Below are 24,306 nucleotides of genomic sequence, written 5' to 3'. Positions count from 1 at the left end.
TTCTCCATGACTAAAAGCCTCCATTTTAGTTTCCCAATCCCTGCTGCGGTACAGCCAAGAAAAGCAGGATCTATGCTTTCAGTCAGAAAACTTGTAGACCTCATAGTGTTTCAAGCCTTCAAAATTGTACTGTCCTAATACATAACTCCAAGAGGAAAATGTGGCTACAAAATATACTAATGATAATAATTATGAAACAGAATGACTGTTATACGCCAACAAGGGATTTATCTTAAATAAGTAGAGGAAACTCCATTTTGGTTTTTCTCCGATTTTTCCTTCATCAGACACTCTTTGACAGCAGCGGATTAATTTATAGCCACTTCATTCAGTATTAGACGGACCAATGTTTTATACCAGAGGGGTCTAGATGACTCTCTGGGTCGCAGCCCCTCGGCGCGGTTCTTGAACCACCCCAGGAAACTCGGGGAGAGACGCCGTCGCTCAACAAAGACGTGGAGTTGGGGGCCGTCGCCGCTGCCCGTGAGTTTTCCAGCCGAGGCCTGCGACCACTGGACTTGTGCGACAGCCTCCCACCCTGCTCGTCGCTGAGGACGGAATGAGAGGAGCGCCGCGGGGCGGGCGGGCTGAGGGACGAGAGGTCGGGAGCTGAGGGCCACAGGGCCGGCGGGCTGAGGGACGAGGGGTCGGGAGCTGAGGGCCACAGGGCCGGCGGGTTGAGGGGCTCGGTGCCGCCGAGTTGAGGGGACCAGGGGTGGGGAGCTGAGGGACGCCTCACAGCCTCGCCCCGAGGCCGCGGCGGGGGAGGGGCGGCGGCAGCCGGCTGGCGCTGCTTCGAGTTTCCCAGAATTCCCAGCGGCCGCGGGGAAAGTTTAGGGGAGGTAGGCGGTGGCGGCGGTAGCTGTAGCGGTTACCAAGCGGTCGGCGGCGCAGCATGGCCTTAGCCCGGCGTCCCTGGACCCTCCTCACGGCGTCCCCGGGCAGCGTCGTGGAGCGGGCAGACTTCCGGGAAGGAACTGACATGCGGCTGAGCGGCGGCCGGCGCGCTTAGCGCCCCGATCATGCGGCTGTCTCTGCGGGCGACTCTGGGCTGCGGAGAGGCGGCGGCGGCGGCGGCTCGGCAGGGAAGGAGGCGGCGGCGCCGGCGGAGAGGGAAGCGGAGACGGCCGGCGCCCGGCGCGGAGCCCTAGGGCGGCCTTGGGCCTCGTCGGGAAAGATGCTGTCCCGAAAGAAAACCAAAAATGAAGTGTCCAAGCCGGCCGAGGTGCAGGGCAAATACGTGAAGAAGGAGACGTCGCCTCTGCTGCGGAGTGAGTGTCGGGCGGCCGGGACTCACCCTCACCTGGCCCGAGCGGGCGTGCACGCCTTTCCCTTGGGTCCCTGGGAACTGCGTGTGTGTGTGTGTGTAGGTGTTGGTGCCCGAGTGGTGTGTATTTATTGAAATCCGATTGAGACTTACGAGTTTGGGTTACCCCCTCTTCTGCAAAGACAGTCCCTGAAACATACACCAAGTCTTCTGCCTCGAGAGGCAGAGTTCCTAAGAAGAAACAGACTCCAGGGAACGCCTTAAAAGTTGCGATCTTGTGAGACGGTCCGAATAAAAGTGAGCAGACTCCAAGACGCTTGGCTGGCGTCTCCGAGGTGTGCCTATTGTTTGCAAACACTGAGGGCGTCACTCGCCCTGGCTGGAAGTTGTGCGAACTCTGGGGGCGGAATTCCTTTAGTCCCAGCCGCCCCGGATGCCGGCTGGAGAAGGTGACCAACAGCCACTACCCAAAGCCTCATCAGTGCTCTCCACTCATCCCATCCCCAGCCTTTCTCCTCGGAACATTCACCTGGATGGTTCCCCGTTGAAGCTCTTGAGTTTGGAGTTCTGTGTTGAGGACAGCCTTGAGCTTAGCGAAGCTGGCACTCCCCTCTGGGCCCTTTGTCTCCGTTTCCTTCTTGGACGCTGGTACTAACCTTGTGACTTTAGCATAACCTCATCTTGTAATCGGAAAGGCTGTTCCTAGACATTGCTAATGTGTGCCCAAGGTCACAAAGAAAGGAGTGGCTAGCAGTTTTCCCATTGTAACCGCATTGTAGGCCTTCCAGGACTTGCCTTGCTATTCAATAAAATAGCATATTAGTGCAAAGTTCATTTTTCAATCTGTCTCTAACAGCTTGGATTTCCGTTACACATGCACTTATGGTGTTGGTTGCTTTTAAATGATAGCTTGCCATTTACTGCAAATGAAGCCTGCTAACTGTTGCTTGGAATCAGGAACTATGTATGCCACACCTTTAAGCAGATAATTTGATAAAGTATGTTGTTTTTAGTACCAGCCATTGAGCCTTGTTTTTTCACAGATTAGTGAGTTAGCCACTGACACTTATGAATGAGGTTCTGTTATTTTTGTTCTAAGTTATAGTTACTTGTTCTTAGAGGAGTCCTTGGGTCAAGCTTGCTGTGTTTGAGCTGACTCAACATTTATGTGTCTTGTTGAGATGAGCTTTTTTGTATAATTTTCATACCTAAGTTATTGGTTTTTTAAAAATGCTGGTTACTTTAATGTTTTTTTTTAAACTTTCATTTTTATTTGTAAGGCAGACAGGAACAGATTTTCCAATCTGCTGGCTCACTAAATGCCAGCATCAGCCAGTGCTGGCCAGGCCTAAGCTGGGAGCCTGGAGCTCCATTCCAGGTCTCCTGTGGAGGTGGCCGCAGCCACAGTGCTTGGGCCATTAGGAGGGGGCTGGATCAGAAGTTGAGCCGCTGGGATTTGTGCTCATATGGGATGCTGATGTTATGAGCTGTGGCTTTACATACTGTGCACAACACCAGCCCTGAAGAAAGATTTTTGAACATTTTGAAATAAATAAACAAACAAAATCATGATCATAAATAAACTGTGCTGGTAATTGAACATGGATTTGTTTTTTAGTCTTATATATCAATCTGTGAATTTCATTGATACATAGTTCATAGGTAAGCTTATTGACATTTCTTTACATTATGTAGTATACAGAATACATTTGATTCTGGTTGAGTTCACATATAACACATTCATGCAAGTTAGAAATTCATTTGGATGGGAAAATACTAATCTTCCCCAATTTAAAATTCCCAAGTACTAACAAATCAAGCCTTAAAGTTGTCTTAAGCCTGTTGTGATTTTGTGTGTGTGTGTGTTTGTGTGTGGCGGTTCATGTAACAACATTTGAAAAGTGACTTATGAAATGGCAATTGTTCTCTCTGTTTTATTACAGATCTCATGCCTTCATTCATCCGGCATGGTCCAACAATTCCAAGACGAACTGATATCTGTCTTCCAGATTCAAGCACTACAGCTTTTTCAACTTCTGCAGATGGAGTCATTTCAAGAAACCAGAGTTTTCTTAGGACTCCAATCCAAAGAACACCTCATGAAGTAATGAGAAGAGAAAGCCACAGATTATCTGCACCTTCTTATCTCGCCAGGAGTCTAGCAGATGTCCCTCGGGAATATGGCTCTTCTCAGTCATTTCTAACAGAAATTAACTTCACTGTTGAGAATGGAGATTGTGGTTCCCGATACTATTATTCAGATCATTTTTTTGATGGCCAGAGAAGGCGGCAACTTGGAGATCGTGCACACGAGGACTACAGATTCTATGAATACAACCATGATCTCTTCCAAAGAATGCCACAGAATCACGGCAGGCATGCTTCAGGTAACCTATAACTGTTATCCTATAACCTGTTACCTTCAGGGCACATGTAACCTACAGCCTGTAACCACATTATAAATAGTCCATTATGCTTCTTATTGACATTTTCACTGAAAGGTGTCCCTGTCCGAATCTTCTTGCGGTGCTGACGGATGCTCCCAGGGAAATTCTATTTTCCATTTTGTCATTGTTGCTTAAGCCTGTCTGTAAAATATCTATTTGCCTTCACTGAATGAATTCCCATGTCTGTTTATTGTATTAACTTGTAGTTTATACACCTGGTATTTACTCTCAGGACCATCTAGATGAACATGTGCCCCTGCAACCTCAAGAACAGTTTTAATGTCTTGGAATTTGGATGAAGGTTTTATAGAACGGGAGGGTCAGATCTTTAGAAATTTCTCTGAAACCTACAAAGGGAAGCAGACTGCAAAACACTGGGCATGGGAGGTGATAACCGTGGGCTGCACAGCCTAGGGAAGTCTTGCGCTGTTTGAATGGAACTCTGTGGATCAGTGATTAGTTCCCAAGTTGGTTAAAAAAAAAATGTACATCAAGTGTTAAGTTTGTGTTGAACATATCTTTCCATCACTCTTTGAAACAGTCAAAAATGTTAATTATTAATTAAGGAAAAGTGTTTCGTTTTCCTTATTTTCTAACTTGAGGATACTTCAACAAGAAGAGATTGGAGAAATGTGCGGTTTTACTTTATTCTTAAAATATCATGGATTACACGATATAAATTGAAGCAAGTCAAAATTTTTGTCTTCTTTTTTCCCCTACGTTGTGAGTTGTAGGCCTTGCTTTTGGCAAGATAAAGAAATATGTGAAACAGCTTGGCTTTTTAGCCCACACAGCTTCAAACCAGCTGACAGTTGAGAATGTGTTTTGACTGTAGGAAAAGTCTTACTCATGATGGATTAATCACTTGTGTTTGCTCTTTTCTTTGACCCTCTTAGTTTCTGTCTTCTGGTATTTTATTTGGGGAAAGCCAATATATGAACAATAGTCAAAGAGCAGTTCATTGTTCCACTTGATATTACTGACTGTAAGTGTGATAGGGAATTAGAAGAGAGATCACTGTGGACTAGATACGAATGATTGCTGGGAGAGGCAAAACCTGTACAAGGATTTGAGCATGGAATTTAGATTAGTCACAGAGGAATAATACTTTTTTATTTTAAATATCTATTCAGTTTTTTTTTTTTTTAATTTGAAAGACAGATTTTCAGAGAGAGAACAGGGAAAATGAGCTTCCATCTGTTAGTTTACTCCCAAAGGCTAGAGCTGAATCAATCTGAAGCCAGTAGGTTCAGTACCGGGAACCTAAGAACTTGGCTCATCCTCTGCTGCTTTCCCAGGCCATAAGCAGGGAATTGGATTGGAAGTGGAACAGCTGGGACATGAACTGGTAACTATAGGGGATATTGGCATCAGGTAGAAGATTAGCTTGCTATGCCACCGCACCACTCTGTAAATAATAGTGCTTTCAATTTGATGTTGGAAATAACCTAGTGAAAACAGAGTAGGCATGATTTAAATTCAAAGGACGCTCATAGTTCTGCCTGATTTGAAGATAGAAAATGTCATGGGAAATGGAAACTTCCAATCCAAAAACAGGCTAAGGTTTGAGTAGAGAAAGCAGCATTGTGCATTAAAATAAAAAAACAACCAATGATTTTATGAAAATAATGTTTAAAGATGAGGTTTTAGAATATTCTGGACAAAGTCTTAGAGAAAGGATGCTTATAGGGAGTAGTGATAATGGACAGGCAAAGTCAGGAACAGGATGCATTTGAAGGAAAAATGGAATGGAAACATAATGGGAAATGGACTTGGAAAAAGAGCTTAGTAGAGTTTTAAAACTGGTTAATAGTGGATTAGTGGAAAAGGGCTGTTTATAAAAGCTGACACTGGGACTTCGGAGAGAAGTTCTCAACATGTAGAAATATTGTGATAAGCCTAGATGACACTTTGTGTGTGTGTATGTGTTTAAGATTTATTTATTTTTATTGGAAAGTCAGAGAGACAGAAAGGAAGGTCTTCCATCTGCTGGTTCACTCCCCAAGTGTACAGAGCTAAGATAATCTAATGCCAGGAGCCCAGAACTTCTTCCAGGTCTCCCACACAGGTGCAGGGTCCCAAAGCTTTGGATTGTCCTCCACTGCTTTCCCAGGCCACAAGCAGGGAGCTGGATGGGAAGTGGAGGGTTAATAATTGACACCCATATTGGATCCTGGCCCATGCAAGGCAAGGATTTAGTCACTGAGCCTGGATTTAGCGCTGGGCCTGGAACTTTGTTTTTAAAAACCTGAGAGATTAAAATAATAGCCTGGTTGTTTACTTTCATTGTTTCTAAGAATGGGAATTAAAAAACCTCAGAAATAATTTGCTATTTAACCTAAATATAAAATTTTAGTAATAAAGCTGGAGGTTGGCAATGTGGCACACCAGGTTAAGCTGCCATCTGCAATGATGACATCCCATATGGGTGATATTCTAGTTCTGATCCACTCTCTGCTGATGCACTTGGGAGAGCAACAGATGTTCCAAGTCCCTAGGCTCCTCCCTGCACCCACACGGGGGACCTTGATGGGTTTCAGGCTCCTAGCTTCAGCCTGGCTCAACCCTGACAGATGTGGCCATTTGCGGAGTATACAGCAGGTGGCTAGATTTCTCTGTTTTTCAATCTCTAGCTTTGTCTTTCATATAACCAAATGAATTTTTAAGAAAAAAAAAAAAGAGCCCATCTACCAAAAACCTCAATGTATTAGTTGTTTCTTTCATCGTTTTTCTAAGCTAGGTTTCTTATTTACTTATTTTTTATTGCTATAGTTATACTCTAAACAGTTTCATATTATTTTTTTTACTTGAGTTTCCTAATGTTACCTGCTTTCACGAGTAATTTTATTTCTTTTTCAAATATTTATTTTTAAAAAAGATTTATTTATTTGTTTATTTGAAATATGGGATGCCAGCATTGCAGGCAAATGCTTAATTCACTGTGCCACAGTGCTGATTTGTAAGTTGTTTCAATGATTGCATATTCATTGGTTAATATTTTTTAAAGATTTGTTTTATTTGAAAGGTCATGGGGAGATATTCACTCCCCAGATGAGTGTAACAGCCAGGGCCAGGCCAGCCATGAATCAAAAATCCTATCTGGTCGCCAGTTAGGTGGCAGAACCCAGTGTTTTCAGGTGTCATTTGCTGCTTTTCAGGTGAATTAACAGGGAGCTGTGTTAGAGTAGCTGCATCTTATTTAACCTGGCACTATGCTGTGGAAGTGACAGCTTAACCCACCATGCCACAGTGCCTGCCAGTGGTTTCTATTTTGTGTAGTTAGTGAAGACCTCATGTATTCTTCAGACAACTGTAAAATGGAGAAGGGAGTAGGACACATCCAAATTAATGGGAGTTGGTCACTAGTGGCGCTTGAGAGACAGGAGAAGGGTAAAGATCGGGTAAGCTCAGCATAGCACCCGGCTACATAGCAATTCTCAAAAAGATAGGTGAGGGAATGACTTCAGAGGTTTCAAATCTGCAAATGGAGACCAGTTATAATTGAGAGCCAGAATCATAGCTGTCCCTACCACTAGAGAAGGCAGTTATTCTTCACACTCATCTCTATTTCCTTTGTAGATAACGCTGATAGCTTTTGTAGGTGGAGCAGCCCTAATCTGGAAATCTGAAGTGCTCCAAGAATCCAAAACCTTTTTTTCTTCCTTTGATTTTACTTACTTACTTGAGAGCAGAGACAGATATGCCATCTGCTGGTTCCTAAATGCCCACAGTGGCCAGGATGGGCCAGGCTGAAGCCAGAATATAGGAACTCAATCCCGGTTTCCCACATGGGAAGCTGGGACCCTAGTACTTGAGCCGTTACTTTCTGCCTCCCAGGTTGTGCAATGTCAGGAAGTTGGAATTTGGAATGAAGATACAGGTATCTTAACAAACAGGACAAATGTCTACCCTCTAAAAACTTTCTGAACACTAACATGCTACCAAGTGGAAAATGCCATATATCATGTTATGGAACAGGGTAAGTCAAAGTGCAAATGTGTTCAAAATATATAAAATTTCCTTTGGGCATTATGTCTCTTATTTTATTTATTTATTTTTATTGGAAGGTCAGACCTACAAAGAGAAGGATATACAGAAAGATCTTCTGTCTGCTGGTTTATTTCCCAAATGGCTGCAAAGGCTGGAGCTGAGCCAGTCTGAAGGCAGGAGCCAGGAGCCTCCTCCAGATCTCCTGTGCGGGTGCAGGGTCCCAAGAATCCAGGCCTTCCTCTGCCACCCTCCCAGGCCACAAGCAGGGATCTGGATAGGAAGTGGAGCAGCTGGGACATGAACCCACGCCCACACGGGATGCCAGCACACGCAAGGCGAGAATTCAGTTACTTAGATCACCACACTGGGCTCTCTCATTTTTTTTTCTAAAGATTTTTTTGAAAATGTTACAGAGAGCAACAGCAGAGAGAAAGAGGCAAAGAGAGGCTTCATCTACTACGGTTCTACTCTCCTTTGGCTGCAGTGGCCAGGGCTGGGCTGGACTGAAGCCAAGAACTTCATCCAGGTCTTCCACACGTGTTCAAGGGCCCAGGCATTTGGGCCATCATGGGCTGCTTTCCCAGGCACATTATGAGGGAGCAGGATTGGAAGTGGAGCAGCTATGCCACAGTGCTGGCCCCTAGGGTGTGTATTTAAGATGTAGATGAAACATAGTGAATTTCATGTTTAAACATGGTTTCCCCACCGGTTGTCGTATGTTTACAAATATTCTAAGATCTGCAATGCAAAATACTTGTGAGCATTCCAGATAAGAGATTTTCATCTTCTGACTCTTTTGTACCTGAGCTTTAATTATATCAGCATGAAGAATTGATAATACTAAGGTAAAAGACATGTGTGTGCTGTGCAGCAGGTGAAGTCACATTTAGAATTCCCTCATCCTTCATCACAGATACTTTGTTTCAGTTGAGCATCCTGCTGATGTGTACTGTGGGAGCTAAGAGATGTTTGCTTAAGGGCTTGGCTTCCTGCTGCTGATGTGGGAGGTACTGATGGAGTTCCTGGCTGTTGCCTTTGGCTTGGCTAAGCCTGTTGTAGGCATTTGTGCAGTGAACCACTTGATGGATTTCTGTTTTTATTACTCTGCTTTTCAAGTAGAAAAAATAAGTAAACTTTAAAAAGTATTACTAAAATCTTGTTTTAAAATTATTTTGAAAATATGTGTTTTATTTGAAAGGCAGTTACAGATTGAGAGAGAGAGAGAAATCTTTCATTTAACCAGTTCACTTGCCAACTGATTGCAATGGTCAGGATTGGGCCAGGCTGAAGCCAGGAACCTTGAACTCCATCTAGGCTCCCCACGTGTGTGACGAGGGTTCAAGTACTTGGGTCATATTCTGATTTCCCAGGCTCGTGAGCAGGAAGATGGATTGGAAGCAGAGGGTTTACAGAGCACTACATTTAACTGTGAAATTGACCTTTGTGCTCTTGGCCAGCAGGTCAGGTAGGTGCTTGCTGAAAAGGAATCCTGTTTATAGGAAGTCTTCAGTTGGAATACCAAAGGCAGATTGAATTCCGTTGTCATGTGCTTACATAACTTAGTTCTGTGCAATTTTAAGTAACCTAAAAAAGTTGTATTTTTAAGTTTTAAGGTCACTAAAGGAGTCAGGTTATAAGAAACTGGAAAATGTCAAGCTTCACCAGAAAATGTCCTGGATTTGTATTTATTCCAATGAATGCATAAATATTTAGTTAAACCGAAGAATCTGTTGAGAAGAGGTTAGTAGTATTTGGAGAACTTTATCAATAATTATTTTTCAGAAGAGGAGAGAAAATAGTTGACTGTGCGATACATACACAAAATCATCAACTTAAAAATTAGCCTGCTATAGATTTGCTGAATTTTGAGTCCCAACTGTGGGTTGCCTTGGCCGTGCCAGACTCAATGCTGACATAGATTTTATATAGCCCAACAGCTATCATTTCCCCATCCTTGTTCTATAAGCATTGCAAAATTTGGAGACTAGAACTCTTGATCTTTATTTATACAGGAAGATGTGATAGGTAACTTCCTGGTTGTCTGAACTTTATTCTGGAGGCATATCCAAGAAAAGCCTGTAGAGACAAAACAACACTTTATCTTTAGGTAATCATCTATTTCATCTCATGAATGTTTCATGTTTTGCTGTACTAATGGAAAATGTTTGTGTGGTTATTTCCGGCAAAGGGAAGCTTTTTGGGTGATTATTTATGCTTGTCAATTATTTTCTGGGACAAACTGAAATTACAGAAAACTAGTGCTTTTTTGTTTGTTTTTTTGTAGCTCAGAAACTGAAGCTTTCATTTTTTCCTCATTGATTTAGTTCAGAATTAGTAGTTTGCTTTCTCTCTTAATTGTGGCAGTCATATTTTTTCTTTGAGGACTTACAATCGATGCTTTGTTGCCAGGATTACATGGTTACCAGTGCATTTGTCATTTAACCTTTTACCATCCTTGATCCTTTGTTTCCTCCTCTGTAAATTGGTAGTGAAAATGCTATCTTTTAGAGTAATTGTGAGTCTGAAATAAGCCATGGATAGTCCCAGGAAAGAGTATACATTCATAACTCTTCTTGCCTGTACTTTTTAGAAGAGTGTTATATACTCCTCTGTGCTTTTTCCACATTGGCCTGTTTAGTTATTGAGGTTTTAACATTGTTTCTGCATTTAGAGTGGAAGTTTGATGTGTCCCTTGACATAGTTGGAGGTTTGTTTTTTTTTGGCTGGGGAGTCGGGGAAGTAGGGTGGCTTACCCTTTATTTTATTACTAGTATTAAGCTTTTAGATCAGTAGTTTCCAATTTTTTTTTTAAAGATTTATTTATTTTATTACAGTCAGATATACAGAGAGGAGGAAAGACAGAGAGGAAGATCTTCCATCCGATGATTCACTACCCAAGTGAGCCGCAACGGCCAGTGCGCACCGATCTGAAGCCGGGAACCAGGAACCTCTTCCAGGTCTCCCAAACGGGTGCAGGGTCCCAAAGCATTGGGCCATCCTCAACTGCTTTCCCAGGCCACAAGCAGAGAGCTGGATGGGAAGTGGAGCTGCCGGGATTAGAACGGGTGCCCATATGGGATCCCAGGGCGTTCAAGGCGAGGACTTTAGCTGCTAGGCCACGCCGCCGGGCCCTCCAATTGTTTTTTGTAATGTTAATTTATCTTTCCATAGGTTTTATAAAATGTTTTGTACCAATAATAGTTTGAAAGGTTTAGTGTAATATTACATGTAAGGAGAATGTACCTGTGGGTGTGTCATGAAAGTGTATAAATTAAGTATCTCCAAGAAGGCAAGAAGTCCTGTTTTTGCGTAGTGTTAGTATGACTGGTGAGTCTGAAGCTTTGGGGGCTTTGTGGCCCCTTTATCAAATTTTGAGGTTTAGTCTTGAGTTTAAGAAAGAGGGTTTTTCAGAGGTATGTGTGTTTTCCTAAAATACAAATTCCTAATTTTTTCTAGCTGAAACATAGTCTTAGAATTTATTATTCAGATGTGGAAGTACATGTGTTTCTAGATTTAGGCAAACTTTAGTATATAGTAGCAGTCTGAATTTGCTAAACAGATGAGTGAATTGTCCTAAATGTTAAACTGAGCATAATTTTAAATTACTAAAATAACTAAAATATCCTCATATCGCTTGTTGGAGTGCCTGGGTTTGAGTCCTCACTGCTTCCTAACTGCTTCATCCTAAAGTTGTACCCTCGAATGCAACAGCGGACAGGCCAGTTCTTGGGTCCCTGCCACCCACATGGGAGACTGTGGTGGTATTGGGAATGAATCAGCAGGTGCAACATCTTTGGCTATCTCACTTCACTATTGAAAAAAGTTATTTGCTGTGTGCAAGCATTTAGTGCACTGGCTCCTTTTCTTGTATTTATTTTGTCTTTAAGTACTAAAGTTGCTTATGCTATGCTTCTAAGCCTTCACTTGGAGTTTGACAGACATTGCAGCCATTTCCCCTACAAGGCTTATTGGCTTTGTCCTGTATCCATTGTCACCATCTTTTTTTTTAAAGATTTATTCATTTTATTACAGCCAGATATACACAGAGGAGGAGAGACAGAGAGGATGATCTTCTGTCCGATGATTCACTCCCCAAGTGAGCCGCAACGGGCCGATGCGCGCTGATCTGAAGCCGGGAACCAGGAACCTCTTCCAGGTCTCCCACGCGGGTGCAGTGTCCCAATGCATTGGGCCGTCCTCAACTGCTTTCCCAGGCCACAAGCAGGGAGCTGGATGGGAAGTGGAGCTGCTGGGATTAGAAGCAGCGCCCATATGGGATCCCGGGGCTTTCAAGGCAAGGACTTTAGCCGCTAGGCCATGGCGCCGGGCTCCATTGTCACCATCTTGTCAAACAAATGCTTTTATCTTTAAATGTACTACGTAAGAGTGATTTTGTTTTATTTGTGGTCTTAATTACTTGTATTTTCCTTTTTTGCCAAAGTGCTTTGCATGTGTTAACATGTATTCTCTTGCTTTCTGTTGCAGAGACATGTAATGCATTTTCCTTTTGTGGTGTTAAGAATGGTCATGGGTTCAGATACCAGACTGATTGATCCACCATGAAGTTTTCCCTCTGCTGTTCACCTGTTGTGATCACTGTTAGTGATCGTTGGCTAGATCCCGATTTCATGAGGTGTTAGAAATTGTGTGTGTAGAGCTCTACCATGAACTTGTGGTCTGGATTTCACCTGGTGCTGCAGCTCTGGCGAGCTTCCCCCGGGCTGTGAGAGCCACTGGCTGGTGGCCTCAGTTCTGCTGCTGCTGTACTTGCCATGTCACTGCAGCTGGCTACCCCAGAGGGAATGATACAAGAGAGGAAATGAGCTTGACTGAAAAAGAAACTGCAGGATCTTCTGTTTATTTATCCCAGTCTCAGAAGTCACATGCCAACCTTTTTACCATAAACTATTGGTCAAAAGGACAAAGGTGTGACTTCCCCAAAGGCAGAGGTCATGAGGGCCCAGATCACCTTGTAGGTAGGCTACTGTGTGTGTGTGGGGGTACATGTTTCATATTTCATATTTATGTGAATACAGTTTTTAAGCTATTTTCCAGTAACCTGTCTTTATTCGTGAGCTTACATACTTCTCTTTACAATTGCAGTTTTAATTGAGGTATTTACCTTAATTTAAAACTCCCTAAACTGCTTTTTGTCAATGGTATTTACATATATTCCTGAATAGTGATATGATTGACTGTTTATCTAGTCTAGGCAAAGGAACTTTTTTGCATAGTTCAGATTTTCAGAATAACATCAAAGCATTTGAAGAATGTCTCTTTTGCCTTTCCTTAAAATTAGACTTGATGCTTTCATTTTCTAGTCACCCATAATTTTAAAAGCTTTGCAAAGTCACTGGTAAACTTTTGACAAGGAAAAACTTGACCCATATGGACTCATGAGCTAACTAAATATTTTCTGGTTTTTTTCCTAAATATTTTCTTTTAAGTCAGAAAGTTTTGAGATGATCTGCTGTATATACATTATTACTGTTGTGTGAGAATACTTTTAACATTACACAGCTGTTTAAAAAATATAATTTGTTAATTATTTATTTGAAAGAAACATCAGGAAAGATTCTCCAGTCTTGGGTGCCTTCCGCAAATACCCGCAATAGCTAGAGCTGTGTCAGACCAAAGCCAAGAGCTCAGAACTCAGTCTGGATCTCATGTGGGTGGCAGGTGTCCAGCTGCTTAAACCGTTACCTGCTGCCTCCCAGGATGTATACCAGCAGGAAGCTGGAATTGAAGTGGAGCCAAGATTCCAACTCAGGAACTCTGACATGGGATGCAGGTGTCCCAGGGGTTATCTTAACCACTATACCAAAACTTTGTTTTTTTTAAGGTACACAGTTCTGAGTTTTAACATATGTGTGACATACTCACACACATGTCAGTATGTAGAACACTTGCATGCCCTCAATTGCTGTCCTACTTCTACCCCTATTCCTACCCACCACACTAGTTTTGGCTGTGAAAGAATCTAATATAAATGGAATCATACAGTTTGTAACTGTTTGAAATGAGCTCCTTTCACCTAGCGTAATACTTTGAGATTCATCCACGCTGTTGCATGTACATAGCTAGTCCCGTTTTTGTCCCTGAGTATATCACACTATGTGGTTGTACCATTCGTTTATCTGTTCTGTTGAAGGACTTGTGGTTTGTTGCCGCTTTTGGGCAACTGTAAGTCACTATAAACATTCCCAGGCAGCTTTTTGTGTAAAGGTAAATTTTCATTTCTGAAGGCTAAATATTTAGAAATGACATTTCTGTATTATATGAAAGTCTTTAACTTTTTACAGTTGTTGTAATATTTTGTATTCCTAGCAGCAGTTGTTCTGCATCAAAACTTGTATTGCTAATTTTTGGGTTTTTTGGCCATTCTTGAAAATGTGCATTGGCATTTCATTATGGTTTTAATTGCATTTCCCTGATGGCTGAAAACATTGAACATTTTTCTGTGCTCATTTGCCATTAACATTGTCTTCACATAAACGCCTGTTAAAATCTTTTGCTCCTCTTTAAAAATATTGGGCTGTTTTCTTTATGTTGAGTTTTGAGAATTGTTTACTAATCTACACAAAAACTTTGTCTAATAAGTGGCAGGTATCTAAATACTTTCAATGTTAATAGCTTGATTGTATCAGAATATTTCTTAAGAGTTTAGCTGTCGTTGGGCTTGGCAGCGTGGCCTAGTGGCTAAGGTCCTCGCCTTGATCCCATATGGCCGCTGGTTCTAATCCCGGCAGCTCCACTTCCTCTCTATCTCTCCTCCTCTCAGTATATCTGACTTTGTAATAAAAATAAAATAAATCTTTAAAAAAAAAAAAGAGTTTAGCTGTCGGGCCTGGCGCAATAGTGTAGTGGTTAAAAGTCCTCACCTCGCACACCTGGGATCCCATATGGGCGCTGGTTCTTATCCCGGCAGCTCCACTTCCCATCCAGCTCCCTGCTTGTAGCCTGGGAAAGCAGTTGAGGATGGCCCAAAGCCTTGGGACTCTGCACCCGCGTGGGAGACCTGGAAGAGCTCCTGGCTCCTGGCTTTGGATTGGCTCAGCTCCAGCCATTGCGGCCGCTTGTGGAGTAAACCATGGCATGGAAGAGCTTCCTCTCTGTCCCTCTCCTCTCTGTATATCCACCTTTCCAATAAAAATAAATAAATCTAAAAAAAAAAGTTTAACTGTCAACATCATGATTAAGAATTCATTGCTTAATATAAGATCATGGAAATCAATTATACTTTTTTCTTTAAAATTTAGTTCTTTAGATATGTGACCCATTTTGAATTAATTTCTGTATGAAATGAGGAAGTCTAGGTTGCATTTACTTTTTTGTATCTGAATGTCTATCCAACAGCATGTGTTGATAAAACAGCTTTATTCATTGAATTGTCCTTTATCAAAAATCAGCTGACCATGTTATGTGCAAGTATACTTTTAAAATCTGTTCTCTTCCATTGATCCATTTGTCTGTTCTTTCGTTAGTCTCACACTGTTTTGATTGTTGTAGCTTCATAGGAAATCTTAAAACAGGAAGTCCTCTAACTTTATTCTTATTTCTAGTTTTTGTTTATTTTTTGTTGGTTGGTTGTTTGTTTTCATTTGATTTGGTTTTAGTGTTTTGAGAAACAGCACAGGAGCTCCCATCTGCTGGTTTACTTCCAGAAGTTCACAACAGCCAAGGCAGGCAGGTTGAAGCTGGGAGCCAGGAACTCAAAACAGGTGTCCCGTGTGGCGGCCAGGAACCAACTGCTAGAGCCCTTATTTGCTGCCTCCCACGGTTTGTATTTGCAGGAAGCTGGAATCAGGCACAGCTAGACTCGAGTCCAGGCCCTCAGAGACACGGGCATCTTTAACTGCTCATCAGATACCCACACTGTTCTGTTGCCTGTTCATATATATTTCGAAAGTCTGCTTGTCTAATATCTATGAAGACTTCTGCTAGGCTTTTGATTGGAATTTTTGTAAAGACAAAGCTCATTTTGGGAGAACTGACATCTTAAGTGTCAAGTTTTCCAGTCCACGAATCTGCTTGCTCTTCTCTCATCATTGTTTTTAGTCTTCAGCTTCTTACTTCTGCATGTTTTATTAGATTTATAGTAATTATTTGAATTTTTGGAATAGTAATAGTTCAGTAACTTTTGTTTCCAGTTGTTGATTGCTACTATAAAGAGATTTATTTGGGTTTTCCTTATTGACCTTAGACCTCACCACCCTAATAATCTTAATTCTAAGGCAAGGTCAGATTTGTTTTAGAAGACATGTAAACTGGGAATGATTGCATAAACTTATTTTTGCTTTTCTTTAAATGAAATAGCAAATATTCAATCCTTTTTGTTTGCTTTGCTTTAAGATGTACTTATTTGAGACAGAGCTAAAGAGTGAGCAAGAGTGGGGGACTGAGCTTCGCATCTACAAGTTCACACCCCAAATGGTCAGGGTTGGGCCAAGCTCAAGCCAGTACCCCAGAGTTTCTTCTGGGTCTCTCACATGGGTACAGAGGCCCCAGCACTCGGGCCATTTTCTGCTGCTTTCCCAGGACATTAAGAGGGAGCTGGATTGGAAATAGAGCAACTGGGACATAAACCAGTACCCCTATGGAATGCTAGTGTCACGGGTGGCAGCTTTTCCTGCTTTGCCACAACACTGGTCCCAAATGATAAATCTTGATTGAGATGAAATTTTCTTTACCTAACTTGTCTGTTAGATGTGTACAGACTTAGTAGCTGTATCAGTCTGCTTTTCATCACTTTAAAATACCTGAGAGGAGCTGCTTTGGGAAAAAAGAGGTTTATTTCAGCTTGCAGTTTGAAGATTGTAGAACTATGGCTGTGAAGCCTGCTCACATCGCCACCAGAAAACAAGGAGGAAACTGGCTGAACTCAACCTCTAATGAAAACCCCCCCTGAGAGTATGTTCCAGTGACCTAACACCTCCCGCCAGTTCCATCTCCCAGCCTTTAACCCATCAGTTGTTAAGATGTCAGAGTTGTTGTACCCACAACAATAGCCTTGCTTAAGTACTGTTTATATGGCCTGGTGGTGGAAAGATCACCACCCCCCCCCCCCAGCAAAATAAACCTTTCTAATTTCAGAGTCTCTGGTTTTTTTTTTTTTTTTTGTATAATTTTTTTGTAGAGTTTCTCTGTGTTTTTGTATAATTAAATACTACTAATGGCTGGTTTATGAAAAAAAAATTTTAATGTACTTATTTATTTGAGAGGCAGAGTGACAGGAGGGGGAGAAAGCGAAAGAGGTCTCTGACCACTGATTCACTGCACAAATGCCCACCACAGACAAGATCTGGCTGGGTTAGAGCCAGGAGCCTGGAATTCCATCTTGATCTCCAGTGTGGATGGCAGAGACACAAGTACTTGGATCTTCATCTTCTGCTTTCTCAGGCACATTAACAGGAGACTAGAATGGATGTAGAGAAGCTGGGGCTGGAACCCTGAAGCAGCAGCAGCAGGCATGACCCTCTGTGCCACCACACCTGCCCCTTACTTATGAAATAATTTTAATGACATAACCATATATTTTAACAGAAGGACACAACCAGAGAAGTTAACTGTGTAACTGGTTTTATTGATTTTGTTTCTTCGAATGATTGCATTTTTTTTCTTTTCCTCTTTCTCCTCAGGTATTGGGAGAGTTGCTGCTACATCACTAGGAAATTTAACTAATCATGGTTCTGAGGATTTACCCCTTCCTCCTGGCTGGACTGTGGACTGGACAATGAGAGGAAGAAAATATTACATAGATCATAACACTAATACAACTCATTGGAGCCATCCTCTTGAGCGAGAAGGACTTCCTCCTGGATGGGAGCGAGTGGAATCCCCAGAATTTGGAACCTATTATGTAGATCACACAAATAAGAAGGCTCAGTACCGACATCCCTGTGCTCCTAGGTATGGTGTAAACTTCTTTTCAATTTTTTATTTTGAGATTATCTAATACTGGGTTTTGGACTCAAAAAGAAAGGCATCCTGATACTTGAGATTTGAAAACCTTATTCTTCAAAATTTATGACTTTGTTTCTAAATCTGTATTTGATAAGGAATGATTTTAATAATTACAAAAATTTTAAATCCTTTTCTCATCAATCCTTGAAGAGAAGATCATTGCTATTGCGAGCAGAATCTTTAATGTACAGAGTGTTTTGCTATAATGCTCAAATTGAGGTAATTCAGAAAACATTTGCTTCTTTCTTTTTAAATTGCTATGAATAGTACTAACCGCCTGTTGAGTCAAAGTAGATTTTTAAATTACAATATCTTATTTAATTTAAAACACGATATTACATTCTGTTTCTTCACTATTAGACAAGAAGATGAAAATTGGAACTGGACAGAACATCTAAGACTTGTGTAGTAAGTTTAGCCAGCAATTCTTTGGACAATTTTGGTTGATACTGAGCTCATCGGTACATCTGGTTTGTTGCCAGATGTTAAGCCTTATCCCGGCATTGCAGGCATTTTGTCAAACTTGTTATTGTGCTCTTAAAATGTGATTTATACAAACTGAGATGTGATGTAAGTGTGCAGTATGCATTGGATTTCAGAGTACATAAAAGCCTAGTGTTAGCTTAGAAATGAAGTTGCAGATAATTCATATGAACTACATTTGAAATTGGAGAACAGATCACAAGGTTGAGGATGAGTAAAATATCATCAGCGTGATGACCAATGTTACTTAGTATCCTCTGGCATATTACAGATCTTTGGTATTTAGTGCCAGACGACACTAAGTAACGTTGGTCAGCACGTTGATGCCACCTGGAATGTCTGAATATCAGGGTACTTGGATTAAAGTTCCTTCTCTGCTCTCAGATCAAGTTCCCTGCTAATAACACCATGGCAAGCAGCAGGTGATATACCAAGTCTTGGGTCCCTGCCTCACAGTAGGAGACGCAGTTGAGATTCAAGGGCTGTACTTGGGAACATTTGTAGAATGGATCAACAAAGGGGAAATTCTCTTTCTCTGCCTCTCAAAAAATAAATAGGGCCCGGCGCGATAGCTGAAGTGGTTAAAGTCCTCGTCTTGCACATGCTGGGATCCCATATGGGCACTGGTTCTAATCCCGGCAGCCCTGCTTCCCATCCAGCTCCCTGCTTGTGGTCTGGGAAAGCAGTCAAGGACGGCCCAAATCCTTGGGACCCTGTACCCACATGGGAGACCTGGAAGAGCTCCTGGCTCCTGGCTTTGGATTGGCTCAGCTCCAGCCGTTGCAGTCACTTGGGGAATGAACCATGGGACAGAAGATCTTTCTCTCTGTATCTTCTCCTCTTTGTATATCTGCTTTTCCAATAAAAATAAATCTTTAAATAATAATAATAAATAATAAATGAAAATTAACTTAATACAGATTCCAATCAATTCTAATTGCCATAAGTTCTCTCGCAAGGCTGGGAAACATCCCACCAACAAGGCATGAATGACTTGCAAAGTCATTTGGTCTGACCTGCCAAGGCAAGTTCAGGAGGAATTAAAATTTTAGTACGTCTTCAGGTTAATTTTTAAGTTGATAATTTTGTGTGGCGCAAGAATGATGTAAATATACCAAATGGTCTTTGGCAGAGGAAAGGTTCCCCACAACTGAAGGTTAAAAAAAGGAAATAAGGTAAATATTTTCAGCACAATACCCCCATGGTCCTACACACCCTCGCCTTTGTTTTGCAGCACAGCACCTCACTCCCATGGTCCTACACAGCCTACCCCCTTGTTTTCTGCCTGCAGGAGGAAGAAAGCATCTTTCTTCACTTGGAATGTGCAGCCTTTTTTTTTAAGATTTATTAGAAGGGCAGATTTACAGAGAGGAGAGACACATAAAGATCTTCCATCCTAAGGTTCACACCAGAGCAGAGCTGAGCTGATCCAAACCCAGGAGCCAGGAGCTGCCTTTGGCTCTCTCATTTGGGTGCAGGTTTCCAAGCATTGGGCCATCCTCTACTGCTTTCCCAGGCTACAAGCAGGGAGCTGGAAGGGAAGTGGAGCAGCCACGATACAAACCAGCACCAATATGGGAACCTGGTACTTGCAAGGGGAGGATTAGCCAATTGAACCAACGTGCTGCACAACCCTCTTTAAGGCTTTTGTTTATACACACAAAAAAACAACAAAGGCTTTTGTTTATTTATTTTTATTTGAAAGGCACAGAGAGAGATCTTCTATCTGCTGGTTCATTGCTAAATGACTGCAACAGCCAGAGCTGCACCAGTCTGAAGCCAGGACCTTTTTCTGGGCCTCCCATGTGGGTATAGGGGCGCAAGCACTTGGGCTATCTGCTGCTTCCCAAAGCACATCAGCAAGGACCTGGATTGGAATTGGAACAGTGGGGACTCAAGCTGACACCCATGGGATACTGGTACCACAGGCAGAGGACTAGGCTGCTACATCATGGCACTAGCCCCACAGCTAATTCCTAGTTAAAATTTCCAATTATTGCAAAAAATATAATACTGTAGTTTTAAGCCACTTTGTATGGTTACAAAATTCTTTGTATGGGGCCCGGCGCAGTGGCCTAGCAGCTAAAGTCCTCGCCTTGAACGCCCCGGGATCCCATATGGGCACCGGTTCTAATCCCAGCAGCTCCACTTCCCATCCAGCTCCCTGCTTGTGGCCTGGGAAAGCAGTCGAGCATGGCCCAATGCTTTGGGACCCTGCATCCGTGTGGGAGACCCGGAGGAGGTTCCTGGTTCCTGGCTTCGGATTGGCATAGCACCGGCCTGTTGTGGTCACTTGGGGAGTGAAACATTGGATGGAAGATCTTCCTCTCTCTCTCTCCCCTTCTGTATATCTGACTTTGTAATAAAAACAAATAAATCTTTAAAAAAAATTCTTTGTGTGGTTTTCAAATTTTTTTTTAAAGGTTTTCCCGGGTCTGGTGTGGTAGCTGATTGGCTTAAGTCCTTGCCTTGCATGCACTGGGATCCCATATAGGCACTGCTTGTGTTCTGGCTGCTCCACTTCCCATCCAGCTCCCTACCTGTGGCCTGAGAAGCAATTGAGGATGGCCTAAAGCCTTGGGACCCTGTACCTGCGTGTGAGACTCAGAAGCTCCTGGCTCCTGCCTTCAGATCAGCTCAGCTCTGGCCATTGCAGCCACTTGGGGAGTGAACCAGCAGACAGAAAATCTGTCTCTCCTTCTCTTTGCATATCTGCCTTTCTAATAAAAATAAATAAACCTTTAAAAAAATTTCTGCAAAGTTTTTATAGTCTTATTGAGGCTGTTGTTTTGTTTTGTTTTTTAAGATTTATTTTTATTGGAACATCAGATATACAGAGGAGGACAGAGAGGAAGATCTGTCTGCTGATTCTCTCCCCAAGTGACAGCAACAGCTGGTGCTGCCGATCCGAAGCCAGGAACTAGGAGCCTCTTCTAGGTCTCCCATGCTGGTGCAGGGTCCCACGGCTTTGGGCCATCCTCGACTGCTTTCCCAGGCCACAAGCAGGGAGCTGGATGGGAAATGCAGCAGCCGGGATAAGAACTGGCATCCATATGGGATCCCGGCGCATGCAAGATGAGGACTTTAGCCACTAGGCTGCCACACTGGGTTCCCCATCAAGTACTTCTAAAACTAACTTTTTTAAGTTACTGTAATTGAATTGCAGCAATCAGGGTATGAACTGGTGCCCATGTGGGATCTTGGCGTGTGCAAGGGGAGGACTTCAGCTGCTAGGCTACTGTGCAGGACCCTAAGCTGTTTTTGGAAAGAATAAACACTAGCCAGAAGAAATGTCTTTAAAACACAAAAATATTTTATGTAGATTTGTGTAACAGTAGTTTCCAAAGAAAGGTTTATGTTCCATGTAATCTGATAAAGTTGACCTTTGCCATAGGAAAGTATGTTTTAAGCTGTGGGAGGAAGACATTTTCAACAAGATGCTCTGGAAGATGCTTAACTGTTACTTGGTTGGTTGGTTTATAATTTCTTGCTTACATCCAGGGCCTTTTATTTCAATGAATGTCAATTCTTTCTTAGTGTTCCTCGGTATGATCAACCTCCTCCTGTGACATACCAGCCACAACAAACTGAAAGAAACCAGTCCCTTCTGGTACCTGCAAATCCATATCACACTGCAGAAATTCCTGACTGGCTTCAGGTTTATGCTCGAGCCCCTGTGAAGTAAGTGAATATGCAGCATTGATTTTTAAGGGTTAAATAGAAGAATGAATGGGGTCTGAGGGCTGCTTAATCTGGACAATGCCCTGTTTTTCTCTTAATTGAATTTCTAAATAGTATTTTTATTTGTAAAGTATGGAAGTTACTGATTGTAATAAGTATTTCCTGAATTTGTATGCACACCTCTGCTGTTAGAGATACAATAAGAAGTTTAAATTGTCAAAAAAGATTTACATAGATAAGGGTAAATAAGGGTAGTTAGGATAAATTTAAGGACTCAAGTAAGTTCTAAATACATGAGTGAAACAAAGCAGGACAAAAGTATATTAAGGAAAGTATACTATATAGGGCTGTGAGCTCTGGGATAAGGTGAGCTAAAGTTCACTTAAAACTTTTTAAACTTTGCAACCTTGGGATTTGATCTAGTTCCGTATTCTGTAAGTTGGGGATAGTAATTGCACCTGGTTCTGCAGTTAGTAAGAATTTAGTGGGTCTGATACAATAGCTCAATGGCTAAAGTCCTCGCCTTGGTCACACCAGTATCCCATATGGGCACCAGATCCTGTCTGGCTGCTCCACTTCCCATCCAGTTCCCTGCCTGTGGCCTGGGAAAGCAGTCAAGGACAGCCCAAAGCCTTGGGACCCTGCACCCACGTGGGAGACCTGGAAGAAGTGCTGACTCCTGGCTTCAGATTGGCTGAGTTTCAGCCATTGTGGCTGCTTGAGGAGTGAATCGGCAGATGGCAGATCTTTCTCTCTGTATCTCCTTCTCCCTGTAAATCTGCCTTTCCAATAAAAATAAATAAAACTTTAAAAATTGTTTTAAAAAGTAACAATTTTGCTAGAATTTGCAGTTAACCTTACTTTGCTATTTAATGGGATTTTATAGTTGTAACTTAAATATCATATGGTACTTGACTTGTTATAGTTCAAGTATTTTGTCTAGTGTTAACAAATATTAACATTGCAAGACACTATTTTAAAGCATTTAATTCATAATTCTCTCCCTAACCATAATCATAACCCCATTCAAAATCCAAATTACTGCTTTCATACATAATTACAAAAATTTGTAGATGTGATACATTTGCAAATGAAGAATAATTCAAGGCTTTCCAAGATATAATATGTAAATATAATCTTACCTGAATCCCTTGCTACATTACTGAGTCTCCTGCATTCTACTAATTATTTCATTGTGTAAAGAGTTTATTCTTTTTTTTTTTTTGGTCTGTTCAGCACCATATACCCAACTTTACAAATACAGAGCCCACAGCTGCTGGTTCTTTTTCCCTTCACCTGCTTCTTTGGTACCATCTGTCAGCACTCATGACACAGATGACTGCCTGTTTTTGAGCATTTTTGTTTGTAAACATGTTGCAATCTAAGGCATCCTTAAATACTTGACACTTAATTTAGTATTTAACTTGTGAATGTGATCAAATGTGTTCTTCAGAAATTATAGAATTAATGTAGTTTAAAATTGGTATTGATGGCTGTCAATTATAATAGCATGCTTAAAATGAAATGGGTCTTTAACTTCAGTTGAAATACAGTAAAATTAGGAGTTTTCCTCCTGTCATTTGGTGTTTTTAAATAGGATTTTTCAGTCATTTAGGTTTAATAATTGTTATTCATGCTCTACATCCCTGTTTATGTGTGTTTTGAACGTGTGTATGATCATGTTCTTAAACAGGTATGACCACATCCTCAAGTGGGAACTCTTCCAGCTTGCTGACCTGGATACCTACCAGGGCATGCTGAAGCTGCTGTTCATGAAGGAACTGGAACAGATTGTCAGAATGTATGAAGCCTATAGACAGGCACTTCTCACTGAATTGGAAAACCGTAAGCAGAGGCAGCAGTGGTATGCCCAGCAACATGGCAAGAATTTTTTAAGTTAATTTTTTAAAATGATATTTAAGTTTTATAAGAGCTTTAACATATTTTCACAGATGAAAAATTGCAACAAGTACTTTGGTTAATAATGGCAGCTTTCTTTTGGGAAATTGTAAAATACTAATTTTGCACATGTTTTGTTATGAAAACTTTTCTTTTATTGAACAAAAAGTTATCATTTCAGAACCAACATGGCAAAAACACTTCCAAGTGCTGTATGGGAGAAAACTGCCTTGAATATTCTTGATGCAAGAATGCCATTAGAGCCAGATTATTAATAGGAAAGGATCACTTGGTAACTTCTGTTGCAGCAGTACCTTGATTTAAAACAAGAGCAGCTATGCAGTATTTTATACCAAGATGTCTACTGTTTTATTTTGGGGTATTGTCTAGAATGGGATGCTATAGATATTACCACAATGGAATATAAAGAATGAAATAGGATTTGGAAATTTTGTTGTGCTAAATTTCTAAACAGGTTCATGCGATTTTCCTCCCCCAACTCCTATTACCCACCTAGGTGGAAGGAACCTTTGGAAGCATGCTGAGCAAGTATTTTCTAGTGAAAGGCCTTTAAGT

General features: G+C 41.7%; 1 protein-coding gene and 1 long non-coding RNA gene across 2 annotated transcripts in view; one reads left to right on the top strand and one right to left on the bottom strand.

Moving 5' to 3' along the window:
* The window catches only part of LOC131480589 (uncharacterized), a 58,359-nt gene extending 56,324 nt beyond the window's left edge, over nt 1-2,035 (bottom strand). The window contains exon 1 of the long non-coding RNA XR_009245643.1: nt 1,797-2,035. This is a non-coding gene — a long non-coding RNA (uncharacterized LOC131480589). The remainder of the gene's footprint in view (nt 1-1,796) is intronic.
* Nucleotides 745-23,836, top strand: SAV1 (salvador family WW domain containing protein 1). The gene is made up of 5 exons (XM_058666412.1): nt 745-1,271; nt 3,211-3,654; nt 17,343-17,613; nt 21,688-21,831; nt 23,525-23,836. The coding sequence occupies exons 1-5, from the start codon at nt 1,178-1,180 to the stop codon at nt 23,730-23,732; spliced, it is 1,161 nt and encodes a 386-aa protein (XP_058522395.1). The 5' UTR covers nt 745-1,177; the 3' UTR covers nt 23,733-23,836.
* The last annotated feature ends 470 nt before the right edge of the window (nt 23,837-24,306 follow it).

This window comes from Ochotona princeps, chromosome 6, assembly GCF_030435755.1.
Source record: "Ochotona princeps isolate mOchPri1 chromosome 6, mOchPri1.hap1, whole genome shotgun sequence".
NCBI classification, from domain to species: Eukaryota; Metazoa; Chordata; class Mammalia; order Lagomorpha; family Ochotonidae; genus Ochotona; species Ochotona princeps.
Note: the sequence above shows the minus strand (reverse complement) of the source record. Positions and strands in the feature narration are given on the sequence as shown.

Coding starts and splice junctions, on each gene's coding strand:
- SAV1 (XM_058666412.1), top strand. CDS start 1,178: ATGCTGTCCCGAAAGAAAACCAAAAATGAAGTGTCCAAGCCGGCCGAG. Junction 1,272..3,210: donor GACGTCGCCTCTGCTGCGGA/GTGAGTGTCGGG, acceptor GTTTTATTACAG/ATCTCATGCCTTCATTCATC. Junction 21,832..23,524: donor TATGCTCGAGCCCCTGTGAA/GTAAGTGAATAT, acceptor GTTCTTAAACAG/GTATGACCACATCCTCAAGT.